General features: G+C 46.7%; 1 protein-coding gene across 4 annotated transcripts in view; it reads left to right on the forward strand.

Annotated features, from left to right (window-relative positions):
- Positions 1-20,021, forward strand: part of DIP2C (DIP2 acetate--CoA ligase C (putative)) — a 438,780-nt gene that overhangs the window by 308,909 nt on the left and 109,850 nt on the right. For all 4 annotated transcript variants that reach the window (XM_037031859.1, XM_037031860.1, XM_037031861.1 and 1 more), the window contains 7 exons: positions 1,348-1,471; positions 1,780-1,889; positions 2,056-2,158; positions 4,242-4,306; positions 6,738-6,831; positions 6,941-7,060; positions 9,945-10,059. In XM_037031859.1, coding sequence (XP_036887754.1) covers positions 1,348-1,471; positions 1,780-1,889; positions 2,056-2,158; positions 4,242-4,306; positions 6,738-6,831; positions 6,941-7,060; positions 9,945-10,059 — 731 coding nt within the window. The remainder of the gene's footprint in view (positions 1-1,347; positions 1,472-1,779; positions 1,890-2,055; positions 2,159-4,241; positions 4,307-6,737; positions 6,832-6,940; positions 7,061-9,944; positions 10,060-20,021) is intronic.

Raw genomic sequence — 20,021 nt, forward strand, 5'->3', positions numbered from 1 at the left:
GGCAGCAGTGCTGAGCTCCCGCTTAACTAATAAAGAGTAGTTACATTTACAGCCCTAAGATTACATTCAGCCCTTTGAAGGCAACTGTGAGGCTGATGTGGACCCCGGTGAAAATCAGTTTGACACCCTGTATTAAAGTTACTGATTATAACTGTTTGAAATAGCATTGCTTGAAGGGAACATACTGTGAGCACCCCAAGAATGGGACCTCTCCTGTCCACCTATCCCCTCTCAGGGCTGCACAGGGCATTGGAGGTTTTCTGTGCACAGTCCCACATAGAAGAAGATGTGGTTCCCGCTGGGGTGAGGGGATTAAGTTGACAAAAGGAAAAATAGAAACTGTTCACTTGAAAGACTGTAGGTGTAAGGTGTCAATACTGTTGATTTTACCTGGGTGACAAGACCACGGTGTCTCATGTTGTTTTTGGTAGAGTGACAGCCAGCCAGGTGTCTGGTCCACCAACAGGCCAGGGCCCAGGGGTTCAGGCGGAGTCCCATGGAATGAACTGAGGTGGCGGGTTCACTGCAGTCAAGACATTTTGGTTCTAGCAATGCCAGCTCCTGCACAGTGTGAGTCAGCTAGTGTGGCAGTGCGAGTAGAGAAAGAGAAGTGGGTTACCTTCCCACGGGGCAGCTGGCACAATAAGCAACAAAACTCACAAGGTCGGCATGTCCAGGGCTGCCCCTCCCGCAGCAGACACCGTGTTCCTAAGTGGGTGCTGGTTGTCTGGAGGCTCCCAGGGCTCAGGGTCACCAGAATCAGTCACCAGAATCAGTGTCACGCTTGCTGGCCTAACACACGTTCTTATTTCGTGAGGCCACGTGCTCAGGGTGGGTTGTGGTGACCAGGTCTCCATTTATTTGTAGATGTGATCAACTACGGCAGAGCCCTTTGCTCTGAGTGTTTAAAATCAGGCAGTCAGTAACTGTTCGGTATGAAGACGTTTTCTTGGACCCTTTCTGTTCTCCACAGTACTTACGTCCTATAGTAATAGTTCCCAGAACTGGGGGTTTTTATGAGACCACTGAGTGCCAGCCCCACATTGAGTACTTACTTGCTTCTCCTGCATTATCCCTCAAAGCAGACCTGTGAGGGACTGCCTTTCACTGCATGGCGCTGTTGAGAAAAGTGAGGCCATGCAAGATGGCTACCCCATTCAAAGCCACGCAGCTAGCAAGCGGCAGTCTGGGGTCTGATGCTGTTCTGCAGAGCCCAGCCCGTGCCGGAGTCACAGTTGATCAGGGAGGTTTCTTGCATCCCAGAACCCAGGATGAGGGCTTGTATTGCCAGGAGTGCCGTTGTCATCTCGTCTCCGTGCCTCTTTTCTCTTTGTTGCCCTCTCCCAGGACGCAGGAAGCCAGCAGATCGGCTTCCTGCTTGGCAGCTGTGGAGTTACTGTTGCCTTGACCAGTGATGCCTGCCACAAAGGACTGCCGAAGAGCCCGACGGGGGAGATCCCCCAGTTCAAAGGTACGACAGTGTTGGCTGCTTGTCGGGAGGTGGGCCCTTCACTGGGAAGGAATGCTCTGCAGTGAATCAGCCAGGGTACATTCTTTTCCACACACGAACGTCTCCGACAGCGTAGTAGCCTGCCCTGCGGTGTGACTTGACTGGCGGTGGCTTTTGCACCATGGCTGTTGTCCTTGACTTGGTGGAAACACCAGAGGTTCACTCTCACATGCAGTGGTGTGAAATATGATCATGAATGGGGAAGTGATTCTTCACACCTCTTTTCTGGGAAACACTCACCTAAGAGGAATTTGTCCTTTATTTCCAAGGTTGGCCAAAGTTGTTATGGTTTGTCACAGAGTCAAAACATCTCTCCAAACCTCCTCGAGACTGGTTCCCGCACATTAAAGATGCAAATAATGACACCGCATATATCGAGGTACGTCACGGGGTCTGGGGCTTCGCAACCAAGTCCCCACTTTGCTGGTATTACACAGCTCCAGAATCAGGGTTTTCAGCCTCTTATGTGACCGGAAGAGCTGATGAATGTGGCTCCTGCTTTGCTCCTTGGTACCACTTGTCCCCCCATTGTCATCTCGTTTCAGTATAAGACGTGCAAGGATGGAAGTGTGCTCGGGGTGACCGTGACGAGGATTGCACTGCTGACCCACTGCCAGGCTCTCACACAAGCATGCGGCTACACAGAAGGTATTGGGGGGGACTTTCTGGGATGCTCCCCGGGGACCCTGACTCCAGACCATGGCCCGCGAGATGCATGTTGACCAGTCAAGAGTGGGTGCTGTTCCCACTAGTAACCATAAGAGTTGTGTGACGTTTGAGCCCAGCTCAACTGCAGGCGAACTTGGCTTGTGTGGTGTCTCAGCTCCGGCTGCAGTAACAAATACCTCAAGGCACTCAAACGGGAGGCTTAAACAACAGACGCTTGTTTCTCATAGTCTTGGTTGGAAGTCTGAAGTGAGGGCACCATCACAGCGGTTCCTGCGGGTAAACATTTCTTCCTGATGTGCAGACAGCACCTTCTCTCCGTGTCCTCACCCAGCCTTTCTCCTGTGCATGTGGGGTGAGCAAGAGATACGGTGTCTCCGCCTCTCCTCATAAGGACACTGGTTCTATTGGATCAGGTCCTCCTTTTGGCCCTTAGAGGTCTCATCTCCACATTCAGTCACTGTGGGGTTAAGGCTTCAACCTCTGAACTTGAGGGGACCCTACTCAGGCCACTACAGATAATTAATTCCATGTGTATTCATCTCTGGCCACACAGCAGAATCCCTTTGAAAGTGTTAAAAAAAAATGCCCGGATTTAGGCCACCCCTACCAACTGAGCTCCAGTTGCTGGAAGTGAATTCTATGAGCTCCCAGAGGTGGGCTACACAGCTGAGAACTGAGAACCGTTGGTTTTCGTGACGTACTTTCTTTCACTGGAACTGCATAGTCATGGAGGCAAAGAGGAAGGGTAACTGGAAGAAACTGTGGTAACAGCACTGACCTGGGACCTCGAAGGGTCAGGCCAGATACCAGTTAGCTATCCCTCTGGCTGGAGCCTCTGCTGCAAGGTCCCTGCGTTGGGAGCGTGTCCACGGACGCTGGTGGCGTCCGTCGCTCCACTGAAGCCTGAAATGCTTTACTTTCTCTATTTTTCTCTCCCTGCCCCAATCCTTCTGATATTTTCCTTTTTTAAAAACAATGAACTTTTCTCATGAGATATTCTGCTGATTTTTGGTACCTGGACTAGTTTCCCAGACATCCAGACACATTGTCTCTAATTATTACCACCCTACTTGTCAGCGTTTCCAGTTTTAATTTCAACATTTCTTACAACTTCATGACTCGTCTCCTTGTCTTAACTGAAAGTCTAAGGTTGCCACCCTTGTGGGAGTTGGAGAGGGGAAACAAAAGACAAATATATGCTCTCCATTTCTCCGTTTAAAAAGTATTGGTATAAACTGCAATGGAGGTTGTTTCCTCGGAGCACGTATTACTTTGAAGGCCCCTCTGCCCATCCTCTGAAATGTGGCCAGACACACAGTGCTGAGCCTTCGGCAGACATCTCAGCAACAAACAAGTACACATGGAAGACAAAGCGTGGGTAAATGCCTAGGTCTCAGTGCTGGGCAGCGCTGGGCAGAGGTGTAGGCAGCCAGGCCACCTGCCCAGGCCCCTTGAAAAGTGTGACCGAAAGCATTGTTCAAAAGCATTGTTCATGGTATTGCTGGTGGCTGGCTCTCCAGCTTGGCTCCCATGTTCCATCATAGTGGTGGTTCCAACTATGTATTTCAGCTCCCTTTTCTTACCCTCACCTTTATAAAGCAACCCTCAACCCTTGACTACTGCCCCGTTCTGTTTTTCTGAAGCCCTTGTCTCCTGTATGATCTCAGCCCCACCCCCGAGGCTTCTGTGGTGCCACAGCAGAGGGCCTTGGCTGGAAGTCGCCTATCCTTCAGGTTTCCTGGGAGAACACGTGTTGGGAGTGAAAAGAATCTTTTTTAAAAAAGGAGAAAGGCAGGGAGGGGGAAATATGTGCGTACAAAGAGAAGGGGAAAGGTGCTTTAAGTGAGGGCATGAAGAGTCCTTGCTGCAAACGTGCATGTCAGAATTTTATCTCAAAACGCTTTCCAGGCAGACCAGCAGTTTATCTTTCTACAAAGATACCGTGAAATGTTGTCATTCGAAGGTCCATCACCACCCCTGATGTGACACTGGTTTTCTTTGCCCTTTGTTCTGTACCTGTCTGTCATAAGTAAAAATCTTGCTACTCTTCTTGTTTGTGCAGCCGAAACAATTGTGAATGTCTTGGATTTCAAGAAAGACGTCGGGCTCTGGCATGGGATCCTAACAGTAAGTGTGATGGATGCTCCGTCCTGCTGTGCCTTACTTACCTGTGCATGTGCTCGTGTCAGAATTGGAATGAGGATCTTTATACATGGCAGCTGGAGTAAGCCCCTTTCTCCCAGTTCTAAGGACAGGTCGTCATTGTTAGAAGTCTTGAATTGGCAGCTAACACCTTCCAAAAGCACAGTAAACTCAGTGGGTCTCCGCAGCCACTTGCGTGAATCACTGACCCGCACTGAATGCACAGCTGCTGAGGGCAGCCTTTCCCAGGCTCATGGGAAGCTCAGTATCCTCCTCCCCACTTTCGTTATTTATGATTACGCAGCAGTGTTAGTTATCAGGTGTCTGTGTTTGGGTCACTTTACATCTGTTTTGGCAGCAACATTCTCCTTTTTTTTCTTTGTATAAGTCGGTATCTGTAGATACTGCGGGAACCTGTTTCGTTATGTTACAGAAGTTCTTTACAGACTCCCCTTGATAAAGACTCAGTGTGCATGGTGGAGAGTCCACGGCTCATTATTGTCAGTGCCACTTGATAAGTGACACCAGTTCAAAGCTGCAGGCACATTCATAGAGAGATGGCTTATTATTTAAGATACATTTGGCACTTAAAAATGTGTAGCGTAACTGCTTAGACTCTTACGTGTCTGTTTTGTATGGGGTCATCTTTAATCACCCATTTTCCTTCTTAAGTTTCTTATGCTGAAACTTTATATCTTTTCCGAAGTGGAAAAATCTAGTTCCTTTTGCACGATTGGTAGGAACATCACTACAGAAAGTGGAATTTGATGTTTCTTTCTCAACCAGAATTTATGAGGACAAGAGCATTTAAGTATCACGTAAGGAGCTCCAGATTGGCAGCTTCTTTCTGTGACCCGCACAGTTCGTTTCTACTGTCTGGATACCAGCAAGTGACAAGCCACACGACCCCGAGTCCCCACGTGCACTCACACTGCCCTGCTGGTGTCATGGACAGAGCCCAGGGTCAGAGAACCCAGGCCCAGACCTCAGCCTTTCCTTGCAGGGTGTCCTACCTTTTGGCGTCTCTGCGCCACACTGGAAGAAGAGTTGTTCTGGGCCACACATGAACTACATTGTGACACATAATCACAAAGAAATCTCATAATATTTTAAGTAAATTTACAATTTTGTGCGGGCCGAAAGTTGGTCACACTCACAGCTTTGTGACTCCAGGCAAGTCACCTGAGCCCCAAAACCGTTTCTTGCCCAAGTGACTCTGAATCTCAGGTTCCTTATCTGTCCAGTGAGGATGATGATGCTGTGTAAGAATCATGGGCCTGATGTTCAGTGAGCACCTCGCCCATCCGCCTGCTTGATAATGTGACACAGCCGCTGTTACTGTTGCTGCCAACAGTTTCTCGCGATAATCGTGCTTTCAGGGGCACGGCAGTAGGTCTGTGGTAGATCTTGTCAGTACTCTCTTCCACCTGCCTTCTGTTGCTCTGGATACTGCCCCAAGAACCTGCAGTTTCAGTCTCTCACTGCCCCTTTCTGGAGCAAGGCGGGTCTGGCTAGAGAACCACACACACTGTCCTGTGGCATCTTCTGTGTGGTAGAAGGTGCTTCACTCCCAGCGTGGAGTGGGGAGCAACCAGGGTGAGAGGGGCCAGGATGCTCACTTCTACCTGGGAAAGTATAGGTGGTCACTTTCCTTCAGAGCTTCCAGAATTAGGCCATTGCTCTCTGGAGCATCCCTGCCCTCTCCCTGCACCTCCTCCCACAGGAGCAGAGAGAATCTTGATGTGACAGAGCTGGCCAGGGAGGGTTCTGGCCGACGCTGCCTTTTGTAGTCCCTTAACCACCAGCTCCTGTGTGCATTGGGCTAAATGACATCCAGACAGCCTTCTTCCAGGTGTGTGAGTCCTACCTGAAGCAGGTAGGGACTAACCATTTATTTTATTTTATTTTTTCAGTTTGAATTTGCTTTTTTTTCAAGTACAGTTGGCATTCAGTATTATTTTATGTTAGTTCAAGTGTACAGTAAAGTAGTTAGACATTTATGTAATATACGAAGTGATTCCCCCAGTAAGTCTAGTGTTTTGAAAGTTTTGGTCATTCATTTTAAAGAAAGGAATCCTTTTGGGGTCACTAAGGGTAATACAGCCACTTTCCACTATGAAAGGACCTTAAAAAATGATAATCATTCAATTAAAGGTTTCATTTTTATAAAAAAAAGTATTTGGACTTAGATTCTCTACCTATATCAGGCAAAGCAGGAGCTGAAAAGACTAGGCAACCATTGAGACTTTCATTCCCAGATTATCCTGCCGTACACTGGGGTCAGCCGCCCAGGGGCACTGAGCACCCCTGGCAGGGTGAAGAGCCCCAAGCCCGCCCTGTTGTGCCCCTGCCGGGAGCCTGGTGCTGGTGGGAAGGGCCCCTCCCGTCTCACCTCTGTGCGTGTCCTTGGTTTCAGAGCGTCATGAACATGATGCACGTGATCAGCATCCCGTACTCGCTGATGAAGGTGAACCCGCTCTCCTGGATCCAGAAGGTCTGCCAGTACAAAGGTGCATCCCGGAGTGGCCTCGGTGTCCCCCACTCTCATGAGTCCGTCTTTGAATGGTGCACGGTCCGAGGGGCCACACATTAATTCCTCTCCCTCTGCTTCTACTTCAGCGAAAGTGGCCTGTGTCAAGTCCAGGGACATGCACTGGGCGTTGGTAGCGCACAGGGACCAGAGAGACATCAACCTTTCCTCTCTGCGGATGCTGATCGTAGCCGATGGCGCAAACCCCTGTAAGCGACATTTGCTGCTGGAGAGAGGACAAGCAGGCAGCAGAGTCCTCCTCGCCAGGGTTTATTCTGTGCACTTCAGTTTTTCTTTTTCTACCCTTTACCTCAGTGAAGAAGTGGTCTCAAAATAATAACCAAACAGCACTCCTCACTGGCTGGTGGCACCATGGCGGGCCAGAGGAGAGCGTGGAACTTCCAGGCCCGCCCCTGACATTCGGGTTCTGGCTCTTCCACTTCCTGATGCTATAGAGAATGTCACTTTGTTTAACTTCCACATGACACCTAAGTCATATGACTTAGTGAGGATTAAATGAAGTAATTTCTACATACAGGTATTTGGGATGTAATAAATTCTCAAGAAATATTAACTATTATTGTTTTATGGTCCATACTGGTTTTTATTGATCAGGAAAGTAATTTGTAATTTTTAAGGAAATTTTATTATCAAATTCTGTAGCAAAAATTATCTAGGTAAAGTTAATTAGTAGTTTCACAGAATACTGTTAATATGAGGTCTGTCCAGAAAGTATCCAGCCATGTACTATGAAAAAGAGACATTTATTGAAAATATAAGAAACATTGTATGTAAGACAGTGGTGCCTCAGATCCCTTCAAAGTAGGTACCTTGGGACCTCACGCAGTTCTCCCAGAGTCATTTCCACCATTTGAAACACTGCAAAATCCTTTGTTGGAATCGCCATCAGCTGCCCTGTCATATTTTCTTAAATCTCATCAACAGTCTGAAATCTCTTCCCTTTCAAAGGTGGTTTTAGTTTTGGGAAAAGCCAGAAGTCACAGGACACCAAATCTGAGCTGTAGCAGGGCTGAGTCACCAGGGTGATTGATGTTTCGCCACAAAACTGCACGATACGTGATGCGTGAGCGGGGGCGCTGTCATGAGGGCGCTGCCAGTGACCAGTTGTCCACAGCTGTGGCCATTCTGGTTACACTGTATGTCTCCACCGACGAAGACCACTGAGGTGGTGCTCCATATTAACCGTTTGGCCTGGAGGGGTGTACTCATGATGGACAGCACCTTCCCGATCAAACACAGCTAATATGGTCTTGAGCTCACTGCACCTTTGCTGCACCTTTGGGTGTGAAGAACTAGGTGACTTCCATTGGAGCGACTGGGCCTCCATTTCCAGACCATAGCTGTAAACCTGCGATTCATCTCCAGTGATGACCATCTTGAAGAAATCTGGTTTATCAGTAGTGGTTTGAATCAAGTCATTAGCAACTGCGGCATGATGTTCCTTCTGCTCTGGTAGCAGAACAAATTTTGCCACAACATGTTTCATGCCAAGATTATGTGGTCAACATCTTGGACGTGGTAGTTTTTGAAATTCCCAGATCAACTCCTAGTTCTTCCATCGTCAGTCACCGATCTTTGTTGATTGCAGCCCATACATTTTCAACATTCTCAGATGTTCTGCTTGTTACAGGCCTTCCAGAACGTGGATCATTTTCAACAAATTCTCAACCATCTCTGAAGCAATTATGCCACACTTTCATTTGCTCTGCACCCATTGCATCATCCCCCAAAGCCTTTTAAATCATCTAAGTAGTTTCTGTGGAGGAATGTTCAAGCTTAATGCAAAGTTGATGCAGATTCATTGTTGTACTCAGTCATTTTGAATGCGACAGCCACACAGTATACATGCTCACTCAATGGGGTCTACCACCCCCACTGACTAGTACAGTGAAGTTGTCGTTGTTCACACATGCACATTCCAGTCCACTCTCCTTGGCTGCCAGGTTACATCAATGTTGTGCAAACCATTCTCATTATATTAACAATGGCTGGGCTTTTTCTGGATGGACCTCATATACCTTGAGAAATATTTCAGGCAATTGAAATGAAATTCAGCTAGCTTGTTTTTTATACGACAAGCATGTAAGCCAGAAGCAAAGTGAATGAAAGTGAAATGAATGTAGGAAAGTTTGTTTCTGACCATGTTATAAACTCTGCAATGTATATATTTGTAAATTAAAGCAATGTATACTTTCTTAAAGAACATCTGATATGCAAAAGTGGACTTGTAAACTGAAAATGAATTAGTACTAGTTTTATAAATGATTCTTACATTTACAGAATAACTCCAAAAATCGTGGGCTCTTTTAACACATAATTGGTTTTACTCATAACTGTACAGAGCAGCATGTCTTATGCAAATCAAGGTAAACTTGTACCAGGAAATCTTTTAGATGGTAGGTCCCTAGTAATTATACCCAGGTCTCATCATTCAAGTTAATTTAAAGTTTTCTCCATTTAGTTAAGGCAGTGATTTTCAACTGGAGTGTCGCAAGAATTTTTAAAATGTATTATACCTGACTGTTTAGTCAGGGGCACTGACCTCTTCTCCCTTAGATTATAAATAAAAAAATGACAACAGCTAACACAGCAATAGCTATCTGGTGTGAAGGAATCAAAATTTTACCTATTTTTTTTCAGATCAGATCGGCAAAGAATGTATTTTTGGCATGCTGCTGACTTTTAGTAATTAGCTTATGTGTGCCGTGAGATCAGAAAGTTTGAAAATCTCTGAGTGAAGGTTACATTTACCCACACTTTAGAACATCCATATTGAAAATAGTAAAACCAGTCTCAAAGAAGTTGTTAAAGTTCATCAGTCATCAGATGTTTTTGATTAAGCATAGAAGTTGTGTTTTTAAAAAAAATTCCTGAGTTCTCTTAAGTTTGACAAAATCATCTTTCCTTGTGACATAAATGATAAATTGTAGTAAGCGAAGTATGTTTTCTATGCCCCCTAATTGCACCTGTGCCTAAATCCTAACTTCAAAAGCATTTCCTACTACGGGATATTTTTAATCAATGATATATATGACTTCCTCTGTCTGAATAGTGTCCCTTCTTTCATTCCAGGGTCTATCTCTTCCTGTGACGCATTTCTCAATGTCTTTCAAAGTAAAGGCCTGCGCCAGGAGGTCATCTGTCCCTGTGCCAGCTCACCAGAGGCACTCACTGTGGCCATTCGAAGGTACAGCCACATAATTTACGAGGACAGCTCGGGGATGGCTGTGATTAAGCTGATAAGGGAGATCTGGGAATCATAGCAGTTAATCTCAATGACGGAATAAAATAGGGCCCGCCTTTTCAAGATGCTGAAAGGATTTTTATAATAGGCTAGGTTCACTACAGAGGGAAACAGCCCTCATTCTGGCGATTCACTGTAATTCCTGTGTAAGTATAAACCCACTGGGGTGGGGGTGACACTGACATCCTGTGCTCGCAGGTGACCCACTTTCCTGTTTGCTTGCGTCAGGCCCTGTTTAACGAGGAGTGAAATAGGGTCATTGCCGGGTCAGGGGAATTTTTGTCGCCTGTGGCCTTTGACATGCAGGTTCTGTGTCATCCGCACTTTCTGCCCTCTGAAACCTTACACGCACTGCACTTTAAAAGCCGGTTTTCTGAGGTTTGGAGCCACTTGGCAGCTCATTTTGGGGCTCACTGGTGAGTGCGGGTGGTGGATGCTCTCGCTCAGTACCCTGGGTTGTGGGTCATAGGTCACTGCAGCAGCACCCCCACCTCTGAGCAGCACTTGGGAGCACGGGCGTAGGCCTGGGAGCGCTACTGGGAAGGTGCATGACTCTCAACTCTCAGTCAGCCACACCAGTGTGAGTGGGGTGGGGGTGCATCACCTCGGTATTTGTAGCTTGTGCCATGACTTAGTTTTCAGTATCCTTAGATTCTGTCTTTAATTAGGTTTCATTTCCTGTCACACAGATGTGCCCCATTGTAAGGGATGACAGGGCTTTCAGGCCACAAAGCACATGAGTTCTGCTTTTGATTATTTAAAGGTTTGGCTTCCCCAAAATACACACTGGAATAGTGTCCTTAAATGAGAAACCAGATGCTCCCAGGTGTTTGTTAATGTGAAATTAACCAGACCACCTGACTAACAGGGTAAGAAATCTAAAATGTTTAAAGTGTCAGAAGCAACTTCTAATTTTGACCGAGCCAATATTGAAAGTCCCTAGCATAATGAAAATTGATTAGGAAACACAGCACCACTGACCAGACTCTAGTATTTATTTTTTGAGAGATGGCCCTGTCTCCCTACTAACAGTCTTTTGACTTTTCTCTCGGGCCTTGGAAGGCAGAGCACTTCAGGGTTGTGGTAGCAGGCTTACTTGCGCAGTATCCTTCACAAACTAAAGTGTGTGTCCCGTTTGAACCTCCGAGTAGCTTCCGGGGGGACAGAGCCTCTGGAAGCTCGTGAGCAGGAGTCCTTGCCGCTGCCCAGATAGGCCACCTGACCCTGGGTGAGTCCCTCCTCTCTGGGGCCTCAGTTCCTGCACCAAAAAATTTCTGGGTCTCTACAGCTGTGTGACATAGTACCATTACCACAGATAAGCCACAAAATGAACAGTTCACACATCCAGAAAATTTAGTGTTACAATGAAATCATTTACTTACTTTTCCTAAAAATGTACTCTCTGTGCCATTAAGATACAGCAGCCTGGATCATGCCAGAGTTGATTGGCAGAGGGAGAGGGGATAAGTGAAGGATTTTTAAGTCATTTTCCTATAAAATTTTTAACATTTAAAAAATAGATTTTTAAAAAATATAAATTTTACATTAAAAGATTTTTAAAAAAATATTTAGTACCAACAATAGGCAGAGTAAGTGGCTGCCATTTACTGAGTGCACCTCGTGCTGTCCATGAAGTACTTCCCGCCCAGTCTGAGAGGCTGCAGCCTAAAACCAGACAGACATCAGGCAGAAAGACAAGGTCCACGTTGAGAGTGCCTGTGTGTGGGCCCGTGTCCAAGGTCAGTCCCTCATCTGTGGCTCCAACTCCTCCTTCAGGCAGCTGCACCTTCCTGGCTCTGTCCCCCCAGCCTGTGGTGGCACCCACTGCACTTACAGAATCGTGATTTGACACACGTCGGCAGCCTTGCTTCTGAGCTGAGCTGGCTTCTCTGCAGACCTGGGTGCACATTTGCCCGGTTTCTCACAGCCTGCCCACAACCTTGGCCACCATCACATCTCTGAGCTCTCACCTGTTGTTTCCCCAGGAACTGGTAGTAGGTGAAGCCAGAACTAGGATAGGACCAAAATTCCTTACAAGCATGCGGGGGTGAGGCATCCAGCTGGGAGTGTTACATTCACAGGGTTCACTGACGGAGGGCTCTCCAGGACTGTCTCTCTGGCGAGCAGTTAATGGAGTGTCGAGTTGCTCTTGCATAAAGCAAGACGGGGCCATAGAATGTACAGGACAAAAAGGTACCGTTTTAGGCTTCTAAACAGATACAGATAATGATATAGTCAAAACAAAACAGGCCTCTGGTCACATCTTTTTATTTCACATTTGTTCCTTTGCCTTGGTTACATTCCTCAGCTTTTCTAAGACAGTTGTCATCCCGTTGAATGATTGTGCGTACAATGTGTGTCTGAGCCGTTGGACACTGGTGATTACGTGAAAGCAGTCTTTCTAATTAGCTATTGCACTCAGACTCCGTGTGGAGGTAGATTTAGGAGACAAGGACCTGATTTCAGTGGTGAATATCTTTAGGAGAGAAATGAATGCTAAGCTCTCATTTAGAATCTTTCATTGTCCTTGTTTCTTACATGTTTCTTTTTGAGTTGTTTTCAACCATATTTGATGAAAACAGCACTCACAATTGATTTTTATCGAATACTTGTCTCCAGGCTGTTTTCTCTATCCTGTGAATTTAGGTTAAAATTCCCTGTTCCTGGTGCCCACTGAAATGTTGGGACAAACTCTTGTTTTGAGAATTGAGCATTTAAAATCATGATGTACTTTGTGCTAAGTGCTTTCATTCCTCCCTGAAATGCATTGAAGACCTGAAGGGAATTTTCCCCATAAAGAGGGCAGAGGCCAGGCTGTTAAGGAAGAAAGCTTTGATTCATTTTATTCACACCATTTGGACTGGGGGCCAGGAAGCCTTGTCATTCTTCACTCGTCAAGGATTTTGGTGTGAGGACTAAATGGGCACTTTCTTAAATATCACTACAAAGTCTAGTGTCGGGAGCATTGCAATCTCACATTTTGTTTACTGCTCATAGAATATTTTTTAACGTCTTAGGCTGCTATACTGTCCTGTTTTGTTGCGAGGAAGTAACCCTTTGTTAAAGCGAATTTGTGGGTGGCCATTTTCCTCCACGCAGCTGTGTGGGCTGTTAGTCCTTGTGTCCTGTGCTTTCCTGTCTTCCCGGATTGGCTGCTTCTACCCTAATGATGAACTTCCAGTAAAGAGCCGGGAGCAGCTGATGGCTCACTTGGCTTTTCATCCACTTAATTAGAAAATGATAATCAATTATTGTGCATGGTCATTAGTGAAAATAACACTGTGATGCATTTCCAGTGCTCGTGACATGCAGAGACTTTTGGCCTTTTCTGGAGTGTGTATCAGTCTTTAATTCTCTTCTATAAAAAATGGTATATAAATCAACAAGCTGAATGGCTGCTCAGACGGCCAGAGAGCTGTGTGGGGACCACTGCGTGCACTTGTCCAGCCTTACAGGCTGCGCTGAGCTGAGCTGACCTTCCAGAGCAGACAGCCCGGCCTGATGGGTGGGTGCCCATGGTCACAACCATTAAGTGTCTCAATGCCACTCACTTACAAGGCAGGGAGCGTGTTGGAAGGTTGGGGGGTGTGCAGAGTGGATGGGAACGTTCCGCTTGCAAGTGGGCAGGGTGCACAGGTGCTCCGGAGAGCCAGCAGCAGGACCCTGGCTGTGGCCTGGGGGGAGCAGTTGGCTGGCAGCAGGTTTTCAGGGCAATGTGCCTCCCAGAAGTGCTGCGTAGGCCTCATCAGACTGCCGAGACCAGCCCCCGTCAGCCCCCCCTCAGGGAAAGGCTGCCCTCCAGGAGAAAGTGAGGTCCGGCCAGAAAACAAGTGACGTTCATCTCAGGGTAGTTGCGGATTTTTAAGATGAGTTGGAGAACTTGAAGGAATGTGGGCAGGAGACATGCCTGTCTTCATATGTGTCCTCTTCGTGTGTGTCTGTTGTCATGAGTGTCAGCTGGGCGGTGGCAGGAAGCCACAGCGTTCCCTAGTGAAGCCTGCTCCGGCTTCCTGTGTAACCCGTATTTTCATCCGGGGAGCGAATCTGCTTTCTTCCATTTAAACCGTCATCATCCAGGTCAGTGGTTTTGCGTTTCCTCTTTCTCTGAAGACTTGCCATAGAGTAAACAATATTGGAGAAATGTGGATTCGTGATGCTTAACGTCTTCAGTAGAATTCCCTCCCTCAAAAAAGGGCAAATTACAAAAAGAACACCCGCTTATTATTTTCTGGCTCCAAGTATCTCCTAGGTTGCTGAGTGGTTTTCCTTTCTGTCTCTAGAATATAGATGACAGAGTCCATTTTTTTAAAGCTACATCATTATAATGTTGATGGAACTAAAAAAAATCTGTGGCTTAACCAGAAAGTATTATTTCAATACCTCGATGCTTTAGCAATGAATAGGTAATAATTTCATAAAACATGCATATTTTAATTTGTAATTAAACCAGTAGTTCCAGAGAATAATAAAGATACCCCTTGCCACCATAGCCATTTTCCATGTTGACAGTGTCTAAACTTGTATTTAGAAAGCTGGGAGAAACCCAGGAGGAAAGACCCCAGAGGGTGGCTGTGCCCACCGGCTGTGTGGTGCTGCCGCTGCCCACCAGGGACCCAGGGGGAGACGGGGTCACCACAGGCTTCACAATGGGAGTGGGGTTTTCAGGAGTGTTTCTGGTCTCTCAAAAAGTCAGACTTGGAGGCGTATAATCTTGTTTTTAAAACACAAGAAGATGAAATTTATTGTTTGTCATTTTAATCTAAAAATTTAGATAACATTTTAGAACTTCTTACTGCAAAACAGTTTGGAGATGATAATAATGTAAGTGAAAATATGACTCAATTAAGTGGCATTGAAGAGCAAAGCAACTGTGTTATCTTGTTGAAATTAAGTTCTCCTGACTGCTTGCGTTAGAGAGTAAGTTCTGCTTTGTTTTGTGTTTGAGTGAATTGTGCACAGGATTTGTTGTTGTGAACGTGAGCCGCGCAGAGAGCAGGCAGCTGGAAGTAGGCCTGTCCCTGACTTTCAGGCTGGCCGTCCCGGCCAGTTCTGCCCGAGAGCTTGCCCGTACACGTGGAAGAGCAGCCAGGGCACACAGAACCACAATCACAAAGAGGAGGAGCAGGGCGGCTCCTGGAAGAAACGTCTGGGTTCGGAGGGAAGGCCTGACCACTGAAAGCAGAAAGGAGGCCCCTCCCCTTGAGTAGATTGATGGCCCTGCTGCTTTTCAGAGGTTTATTTGGAAATACAGATGTGTTGCCCAGGGAAGCCGCATTACAGGAGGTATTTTGATGCCATGTGGAAGGGCTTCTGGACCCCAGGAACATGTCACCCTCGTGTCCTTCCTGTCCAGGAGGACTTGCCCAGCAAGTCAAGACTTGGTGGCCTGGACTGCATTCTGGCTCTCATTTGCTTTGCTTTTGCACTAGGTGGCTTTGTAACTTGGCACAGCCCTAACCTTCAGGCCTCAGGGTTTCATCCATAAAAGGAGGGGTACAGTGGTGCCCACACCACAGGGTCACATGAGCATCGAATGTGTCAGTGTACACAGCTCTGAGGTATGCCTGGTGCAGAGGGCAAATTCAGCAGGCCTTAGCATGGTTATCAAGGCTAGCATTACTATGATAACATGATGTTTATAATATGTTTCTATGGTCATATATATGCACATGTGTGTATTGTTCTATAATGCTACATCATACAGCAATGCTCTAACATATAAGTATTGTTGTTGGAGCAGAAGGAACGTGCAGTTACCCAAGATTTAACTCCGTTGCTCTCCACGTGTCCCTGAATCGGGAATGACTAGATTAGAGATGGCCTGTGTAAAAGGAGAGGAGGAGGGACCCTTGTCTTCCTGCCAGCAGAGGGCTCAGTGAGTAACCCTGTCCTTGACATTTGCAGATGTGGCAGCAGTGAGTGGGTTAGTCCTGGGATGGAAATTGTCACAACTGCCTGTTACTCACTTGACTTTGTTTCACATCAGTGTGTGTTTGAGCTACCTCCAGGCCATTTGCTGTCACTAGTAGCAAACTGTGATGTGTTCATTGCGATCGATAGCCGCTTTTCTTAAGATGTTCCACAAGCATGAGAAGTGAAGCAGATAAATTAGAGGTTGGAAGTGGAGTGACTAGTAAACAGTGGTGCAAACTATCTGATCAAAGCCATTCGCCCTCAAACCCGCTCCTTATGAGGCGCATGCCGAGGCCAATGTGCACCTTCCTCTCTCATTGTCTTTAACTCTTGTCTTGGTCTCTTTGCTGTCATTGCAGAATTGGCCACACATAGCTACATACCCCCTTCCTTCTCTGAGAATAAGGACCACCTCTGTGCAGTCCTGAAAATTACTGGTACTATCCTTCCCGTGTATCCCACTCCTGTGGGACGCACAGCGGTGTTTCACAAGTCACAACTTCATCATGGGGTTGAACCTGGACGGTGGCTGGTGGGTCCATAGCTCTTGCAGCCATTATTTAATGAACTGTTCTTGATGATGAAAGTAACTTTTTGAAATCCCCAGGAATTCTGCTTATTGGGATAATTTTTTCACCTCGCTTATCTGCTTGGATGTTTTAGTTCCTAGGACAGTGTTAGTGGAAACAAAAACCTGACTTGGTTAATCACTAAGGGCATGCAAATGGAAATGACAGTGAGGAATGGCCCTTCACTCGTCAAATTGGGGACAGCTATAAGGTTGAAGAGCAATGTTGGCACAAGGGCACAGACACAGGTGCTGCTGACGGGGAACTGAGCTTGCCGCCCAGGTCTGCCCCTCAGCTGTGGTCATACACGCCTCTCTCACTCCCCTCCTGCCCCCAAATTGGGGGACAGCCGTGTCCCTCTCACAAAGTCCCTGTTAACAACAGACAAGTTAATGTATCTAAAATGCTGAGAACAGCGTACTGCATGTAACCAGTGGCATGTATATGTCTAGTCAATGAAAAAATAATGCATGCTGTTGGTGGGGATGCAGAATGATAGAGTGTTTTGGGAAGGCATCTAGACCTTACTAAATTTTTAGTGTACTTTTTAAAATTATTTCATTCCCTTTTTAATGATATATCTTACAGAAATATTCCCAACTATATAAAAATAAAGTGGGATAAAGTAACTGATCCCACTTTATGATAAAGTTTTCATATTACTGAACACCATGTCACAAGTAAGAGAGGTCAGTCCATTGTGTCTGCAGTTTACATACTACACATGGTCATACATGCACACATGCACACTCACGTGGGAAGATCTGCAAGGTATATTTAGTGAAAAAGCAGGCTGCAGAAGAATATACATACTGTGGTCCTACTTCTCTTTGAATATAAATGTATTTGTGTGCACACATATTTTATATTTTTATATGAAAGAAGCTGGAACTCCACGTGCTGTCTGCCTGTGAATGGGGAGGGGTAAGCTGGAGCTCTCGCCTTATTTTGCTGTGTGTTCTTGCACAGTGTTGGACTTGCTTATAGAAGGATGTGCTCATATCATTTGTTTTAAGATTTCCTAGAAAGAAAACTCCACAGTGAACTAAACTGTGCTCAGTCTTCTAGGCCAGAGGCTGGGAAAGGGCGTGGGAGAGTCGGCTCAGGGCACAGGTCTGCATCCCCCACACTCACCACTCACACTCACAGCTGGGCTAACTGTGCCTTAGTTTTCTGATCCGTGTGACGTGGGGGAAGAGTGATACCTGTGTACTTTTGTGAATTAAGTGAGTAACTCTGTATGAAGACTCAGGACAGTTGGGGACACATGGGTATCAGCTGAGCAAAACTTTGATCATCAGACAGGAGGTGTGGTGGGCTGGCAGGTCTTGCAGAAAAGACCGAGGACAGCACTGAGACTCTTGTCTGTGGTGAGGCGAGGTGATGACGCTGAGCGCTGCATCTAGGAATTCACGTGCTTCTGTTCTGCCTTTTTGCAAATCTACCAGGACATGACCCAGGGTCTGAGCTATCTGTGACCAGCAGGGACTCTGTTCAATATAAATTCACAGAGGCAGGGTTTGAAGCAATGCGAGATCAACATCACTGTTTGACATTTCAAGTGAGGGTACACAATCTTTCATAATTGTCATTTTATAGACCTGATTGGAAATTTCCTTTAACAAACACAGCTCATAATTTAAGCTGCTTATTACATTTTGGAACCTTGCCTCTCATTCTCTGTTAAACATAGGAAAGCAGGTCTCGTAACTAAGACAACAGACTGCACATTGTTGGATCTTAAAAAAGAACCTTTCCCCCTCTGGCTGCTTGGGTACCACACACTGGCGTTCTCGAATCTTCCATCCTTGGGCTGTGCCGTAGCACGTGCAGCCAGCATTTTGCTTTTGCGTGGCTTTATGATGCAGCATGCTAGTGTCCCAGGACTGCGTGTGTTTAAACAGGAATCCGTTCTCTCACAGTTCTGGAGTCTAAAAGGCTGGACTCGGGGTGTCCGCAGGTTGGTGCCTTCTGGGGGCTCTGAGGCAGAATGTGTCCCAGGCCTCTCTCCAGCTTCTGGTAGTGCTGGCTGTCCTTGGTGTCCCATGGCTTATACGTGCTGGGCTCTGTCATCACAGGGCCTTCCCTTGTGCCGTGTTTCTTTTCTCTCTCCTTGTAGAACACCGGCCATTGGATTAAAGGCCCGCCACCCTACTCCAGGATGACCTCGTCTGAACTAATTCTATCTTCAAAGCCCCTAATTCCCAAGGGGGTCACATTCAAAGTTTCGGGGGTTAGAACACGGACATTTTGGGGGGGACACAGTTCAACCCACAATAGGTACTAAGGCTTATGAATCCTGACTCTCACCTGGATCTTTGCCAGGTGCAGTGGCAGGTGAGGAAGTGCTGGTAGCTGGGGGCGCCTCTCTTTCGTCTCAAGGTTCTGCTGTGTTGGGGTCTTTGGAAGAGCGAAATCCAGGGGAGCAACGCGGACTCCTGTGTTCTGAGCTCATCGCTTCCACACGGCTTCCGTGGCTTACTGTCCAGGCAGGCTCTCTTTGTGCGGTCGGCCCTGCCCTTTTGGATTGCTTCGGCGTGATTCTATTTCCAGGGTCTCTAATTAGGCTTCTCTCTTTCTTGAGATACAATTAACACATAGCATACACTTCTTTTTAGAACACACTAGTTACTTGGTTCAAATGAGACCTTCTCTCATAAATTTTAACTTTCCTGTTTCCCCATTTATGCTTCTAGGTTCATGATATTTGGAAGCCAAATAGCAAGCTTCTGTTTTTATAGTCCAGCCTCTAGATCCTAAAACTGCAGTGAACATTTGTAGATGGAAAATTCCAGAAATAATGTGATGTTTTTCTAGACTGTGCTCTCACTTGGCTCCCGTGGAAGAATGTTTAGCTTGTAGGGATCAAGCCCGTGGTCTTGGAGACACTCATTTGTTTCCTGATTCAGTCAGACACTAACTGCAGACACTACCACAGAGGTGAGGGCACAGCCCTGATCGAGAAGTTGAGTCGGGAGCCGGAGGCCCGGCACAGGCAGGCAGATGGCCCCTTCTGTGGAGATGGGAGCTGGCAGCAGGTGCATATTTGAGCCGCCCCAGAAGGCAGCGAGGAGGAAAGTCAGGTGGACATCTGTGAAAAGAACTTCCAGGTAGAGGCCAAGACAAGTGCAGAAGTGCCCACTTGGGGGCAGGCTGGGCACTGGAGGGCAGTGAGAGTGGAGATGAGGCCAGGAGGGGTGAGGGTGAACCATGGAGCCCACAGGCCATGGAGAAGATGGACCGTGGGTACAGTGAAACCGTATTTTATCCCAAACCCCATATCCCATGACCATAAAGCATGTCACAGCATGTCTCTCCTCCAAACAACGCCCCTGAAAGCTTCCCATCCAGAACAGCATAGCATCAGCCTCATTTTAGATTCTCACACGTACCGTTGCTCTTGAGCCTACTCCATGCTCATCT

The sequence above is a fragment of the Sturnira hondurensis genome, unplaced genomic scaffold (assembly GCF_014824575.4).
Source record: "Sturnira hondurensis isolate 20B ecotype Veracruz unplaced genomic scaffold, ASM1482457v3 Scaffold0021214, whole genome shotgun sequence".
In the NCBI taxonomy this organism is placed as follows: domain Eukaryota; kingdom Metazoa; phylum Chordata; class Mammalia; order Chiroptera; family Phyllostomidae; genus Sturnira; species Sturnira hondurensis.